Genomic DNA, 5,575 nt, shown 5'->3' on the forward strand with positions numbered 1-5,575 from the left:
CAAATGTTAATAAATTAATAAATTCACAGCTCTTTCTAGGTTCATCTTTTCATTTCCCTTATCCTTTCTATGCTTGATGTAAAATAGAGAGGTCACTTGGGATATACTACATCCTTCAAAATAACATTAAAATACAAAATTCTGTATTAAAAAGCTTTCATCTCTCATGCCTTGCACTAGGAACTGAGCCAAATCTGTAAAAGCACAAGACACAATTAATTCCTGTTTGAACCTGTAAAAGAAACTGTTGGCACAACAAAGAATCCAGAAAACTATCTAACAATCTGAAATGTACAGCATCTTCAACACAGTATCTCTCGCTTTCCAGGCTGATTCATAAAAGCTTTTTTATCCAACAACTGCAACCAACAAAACCGGTGCTGTGGGTTAAAGTCCATGATTTTTGGAATGAGGTTGTGTTTTCCGCTGTATCCAACAATGCTAAAGCCAATGTCAAGATGCTACAAATTCTATAAACAATCAACGAATATCAGCAACTCCAAAATCATCATCCATCTCTGTAGCTGACATGTTTGGCACTGAAAACCACTGCTACCAACTCTGACGGGCAAAAAACGACTTTTATAGAAAAAGTTGACTAGATTTGATTTGATTAGACAATAAGGCTCATTCAAGCAGCTTAAAGAAGTGATAAAGATGGTAATTATTGTTTTGTAGTGGTTAATGGTCGATCTGTCTTTGGAATGCGGTGATTTAAACATCAGTCTTCAATACACTGAACTTCACTACTATAGCAGATGGACGATTTTAAATGCACAGTGGAATAACAGTGGTAACATACTGTCAGATGCACTGAGGGTCAAGGTGACACTGCTAACAATATGCCAGCGTCATACAGCCTGTGATTGACCTTTGGTTGACTCTTCCTTGAGTGTTCTTAGGATGGCAACAGATAGCGGTAGTTAAGGTGATAGTACCTCAGGGGGCCAAGAAATGATGTGAACACTTGTATGTTCAATGGAAGTCAAGTCTTGGGTCCCTTATTTGGGTTTAGGGAGTCAAACAGAAAGCAGGCAAGTGTCTGCAAAATGATATGTCAAAGCTTTAAAGGGTCAATCTCCCAAAACACTCAAGACAGCTAACAGCATTCCTATACATCTCCATGTTACTGGAAAAAACTGATTGGCACTCTTTTTGAAAAGCTAATGTTATTTTACAGATGATTCTGTCCAAGAGAACCCAAATTTTTAGATTGTAAGTGTTTTTTCTATTATCATATACTGACTGTTTCTTCGTCCTTGTGACTGGAAACAAATCAGGAAAAAATCTAATTCTTTCACCAGACTTCTCCTCTCCTAAGCTGAAAAAAATGTTATTAGTTGATCTTTCAGCATAATCTATTTTTTCAAGTATCAATGTCAAGAGTCTAGGAATTGTTTCAATCAGCGTAGAACATTTTTACCCCGAGGCAATCCATGCCTTATCAGCATCAGCTGTATGATAAGTCAGTGGCCTCTAAACATCAATGGCCACCCCATGTTTGGTGGAGATCACATCCCTGGTTCCTGTCAGGTACATGAGCACTGAGCACAGGTGAGGAAGGGTCGCCGTGGTGCTGACGTACAGCCAGTAAGGGATCGGTGCCGTGTTGCCGAATGGGCACACCCACAATCCGTGGCGCACGGCGTCCCGGACGTGGTGCGTCACCATGGAAATGAAAAGCATCCATGGCAGGGAGCACCAAGCATCTTTGAGGCGTCCGATCCACATGAGGAAGCGAAGGGAGAGACAGAGCACGGGTATGAGAGAGGAGCAGTGTAGAGGAGGACGCTTAGAGAGAGACACAGCAGCCTGGAGGGAAAGCGGGAGAGAGAATGACCAGTAAGTGTTCTGTAAAATGTTCAATGGTCCAATAATATCATTCTACAATCTGCAAATATTATTACTGCAAGCCCTTTGCTGCAGGAGGTCTGCAGCATTGTGAGTCACATCTCTACCACTGACCAGGAATTTGCTTGATTTCAATCACATTTTAAAGGCACCAGACAACAAATTATTCCACCTGTAATTGGCTTATAAGTATATTCAGTGCAGTTTAAACAAAGACTTAATACCCAGGAGCAGCACATACAGGGCTTCACAGTGAACTAGTGATAATTTAAAGTCGGCCGTTGGTCTTACCTTGAGTGACAGGGATCCAGCCATGTAGAAGTGGTCCAGGTCTATGATTGAGGCCAGAAGACCAGCCAGCAGCACCTCATACAGATCACTCTTTTTCCTCAGTCCAATAACAACTGCCCAAGACCACAGCCCCACTAATCCATGAGTGGCATTGTCCAGGGCAGCGCGCAGCCATAGGTGCTGCTGGATAAACGACAGCTGGAGGGTGTGGTCCGCCACCACACAGAACATGCCGAGCCCCGCAGACGCCAGCAGGGAGGCAGAGCTGAATGTCTGTAGGAGGGCCTGAGCTTTCTCGGTTTCCACAGCCAGGCTGAGAGGTATGGGAGCGCCGTCTCCCCCGTGGCCCACCCCCAATAACGGGGATGAGGAGGGGGAGGAGTCGAGCTTGGAGTAGAATCCTTGCATGTTGACAGATGGCTGTCGGGGCCAATTGCCTCTGAAGGTCAGCAGGATTCAGGTAGACTGCAGAAAGAAGGAAGGAGAGTCAAGTCAAGTCAGATTTTATTTATATAGCGCCAATTCACAACAGAAGTTATCTCGAGACGCTGGGATTAATGAGGGAAAATGAAAGTGAAGAAGAAAGTGAGGTTAGGCAAAGATGCATGAAATGTGTGGGGAAAAAAGAGAAATGAAAGGCAACTGAGAGTACTCTACTGGTGCTTAAATATGACTCATTTGTATTAAATCTGAAGCTCTTTGGCCCGATGTGTAAACAATGCACATTCACCAAAACAGCATATGGTACAAATAGACAGCTTTCTGCATTATAAAAATGCAAAGAGGTTTAGCCTACACACTGTTGTTATACCACAATAACTATCTTGACCACAGATAAAGTCTGTGGTCAAGATAAGTTGAAGACCATGAGATAAACCATGGACCTGACCACCTACCACAGTACAGTACCTATTAGTAAAACTTGAACATTCCCACATTAAATGAAAGAAATGAATTCCTTTTTTCCAATAAACAGAGCTCTAGTGAGGCTGTGCCACAGTAGATCACGACTAGAAAAAACAACATTATCCCACCAGGGTAGGAAATAACCTCTATCTCACTCTCACTAATAAAGATGATAAACATGACATAATAAAAACAAAGACAACATGCATTATGAATCATATGCACCCCAACAATGTCCATAAGTTACTACATCTTCTATTAATAGAACATGCCAGCATGGAGATATGTTAGTGCTGTGTCTTTATTATATGAACTGTGTCTGGCACAATATATACACGAGGCTCTATCACTATATAGTATATTAGTGTTTCAATTATTTGGTCAGCCTCTACAAATACAGAAAAATCAACCACTATACTGTAACTGTGACCATATTAACTGCATACATGTATGTACACAGCAGACATAGTCTGAGGGTTGACCATGCATCCAAATTAAGTCATTCATTGCATTGAGTCGTGGACAATGAAGACAAAAACTCCGAGACAACATCTCTGCAACGTTACTCCAGTTCTTCACTTTCCATCCAAACGGAGCGGGTTCATTTGGGAGACCGCTGTTCATGGATTCTTTACGCCAGAGGGAATATTAAAATAGGACTCCTCACGCAACTGGGTGAAATGTAGGACAGACTCCGATGGCAGTCTATCTGGATTCATCCCATCGTTACCAGCTGCTCATGGAGGAACAATCTCTTGCAGAGAAATATCACCACACGTTACGCTCCTGTGTATTAAATTTTAATTAGCTGGTTATTTTTGTCACCTGCTGGTAGCTCCCGGTTTACCCACAGTATCTGTCATAACGTCAGTAAGGCTAACTATGGTTAACGCCATTTTTGGTCGACATTAATGGTTAAACGATAGAACGTTTTAAAACGAAAGACGTGCTTATTAACTTCACCTTACCGAACTATAGTAAAATCATTGACGACTGACAGCTAGCTATGAGCTAACTGTGACAGTGAGAGATGCTGCTTCGTGTAGGCGGACAGCAGCTGTCACGGTTAGCTGTGCTAAAACTGCTGAATTCCACAACATGATACGCTTCAGTTCCAATTAAAACACACTGTTCAACTGCATGTTGGCGAATCCACGTGTATTTTATGAAATTTCTGGGTAACCGACTGAAAAATATAACGATACTCACCCCATTGCCCTGCATTTGGTTATCGCCCACACTTCTTCTGCTGTGTTTTGTGGTAGGGCTAATGGTCGACAATACTTTGCTGCCACCCATAGGTCATGGGGGGAACAGTCAGGTAAGGTGTCACCAAAGGAATATAAAAGTTTTGACAAGGGTCTAGTCTGATCGTATTATTGATAATAAAACACAGTTTTATAATCAATAATGATAATTTCAGAAGTACAGTGAAAAGTAAATAGCCAGCTGCAGCCAAGATGGAAGCAGTTTCCAAAAACTCATATTTAGTATAGTGTCAGAGGGGATGAGAGGTTGGATTATAAACCCTGTCTATGTTTAAGGGACAGCACATAACACTGTCAGTTATTAAAATGTCCATTTATGGTTCTTCTTCTTTCAACAAACAATTACAATCTTACATTAAATATTTACATAAAATATTTTATTTTGTATATTATTTAGTCCAACATGTACTGTGTGTAGAATAATAAACATTAAAAGAGACGTGGCCTAGTGCTTAAGCTGGTATACTGATATCAAACAGCCTGTTAAGTTACCTTACTGTTCACTGTTCAACTGCATGGTTGTATTTTTGGGTATCTGTGTGGCATTATAGGCCTGACTGGTGCTGTGTGTGGACTAAACATTATGAATACATAATTACATAAGCTACAACAAAACTGTGCACTTCAAAGACATGCATGTTTATAGGTTTACAGGTCATTGTTGATCATTGTGGTTGCAATAAAGAGCTTAAGGTTATAGCCAAGAGAGCTTTAAGGCACTAACCATTATAACATGTAACTAAATAACATGGAGTAAATATTATGAAGTGACTGACTGGGTCTTTTCTTAAATGTAGACACTGAATTCTTCCACAATAGTTTACACTGACGTTTCATGACTTAGGATTCAAAATTTGCAGACATGATAAAATATATGTCACATTTATCTGCAAGACAAATAAATGTGGCCTCTGGTTTAGTTACAACAGTAAGTCTATTTATTTGATGAATGTGACAGGCAGAATGATCCCAGTACTGATCCCTGACTGACAGATAATATTGGCTCCCATATTTCAAATTAGAGGAACCTGCAGAGTGGAGGGTTTTTTTTTAAATAGGTATGTCAGTTTGAATGCTGAAACTTGCCATGCAATAAATTTTAATTTCACCACTCATCTGAAATCCAATTTTAATAATGTCTCTATTAAACACCCAAGATCATATCAGTACAGACAAGTTTAATCCCTTTTAATGGGATGTCTTTAATGAGCCTGGTTCTTTTTACTGTATCTCAGTAGGTAGTCGTTTAGAATTTCAAA

At 40.4% G+C, this 5,575-nt stretch overlaps 1 protein-coding gene across 1 annotated transcript; it reads right to left on the reverse strand.

The window, feature by feature from the left end:
* Positions 1-640: 640 nt before the first annotated feature.
* On the reverse strand, positions 641-4,339 carry LOC108889458 (transmembrane protein 267-like). The gene is made up of 3 exons (XM_018685904.2): positions 4,258-4,339; positions 2,143-2,607; positions 641-1,812 (listed from the first exon to the last, which is right to left on the reverse strand). The coding sequence occupies exons 2-3, from the start codon at positions 2,548-2,550 to the stop codon at positions 1,477-1,479; spliced, it is 744 nt and encodes a 247-aa protein (XP_018541420.1). The 5' UTR covers positions 2,551-2,607; positions 4,258-4,339; the 3' UTR covers positions 641-1,476.
* Between the last annotated feature and the right edge of the window lie 1,236 nt (positions 4,340-5,575).

Source organism: Lates calcarifer, unplaced genomic scaffold, assembly GCF_001640805.2.
Source record: "Lates calcarifer isolate ASB-BC8 unplaced genomic scaffold, TLL_Latcal_v3 _unitig_1562_quiver_1674, whole genome shotgun sequence".
NCBI lineage: Eukaryota > Metazoa > Chordata > Actinopteri > Centropomidae > Lates > Lates calcarifer.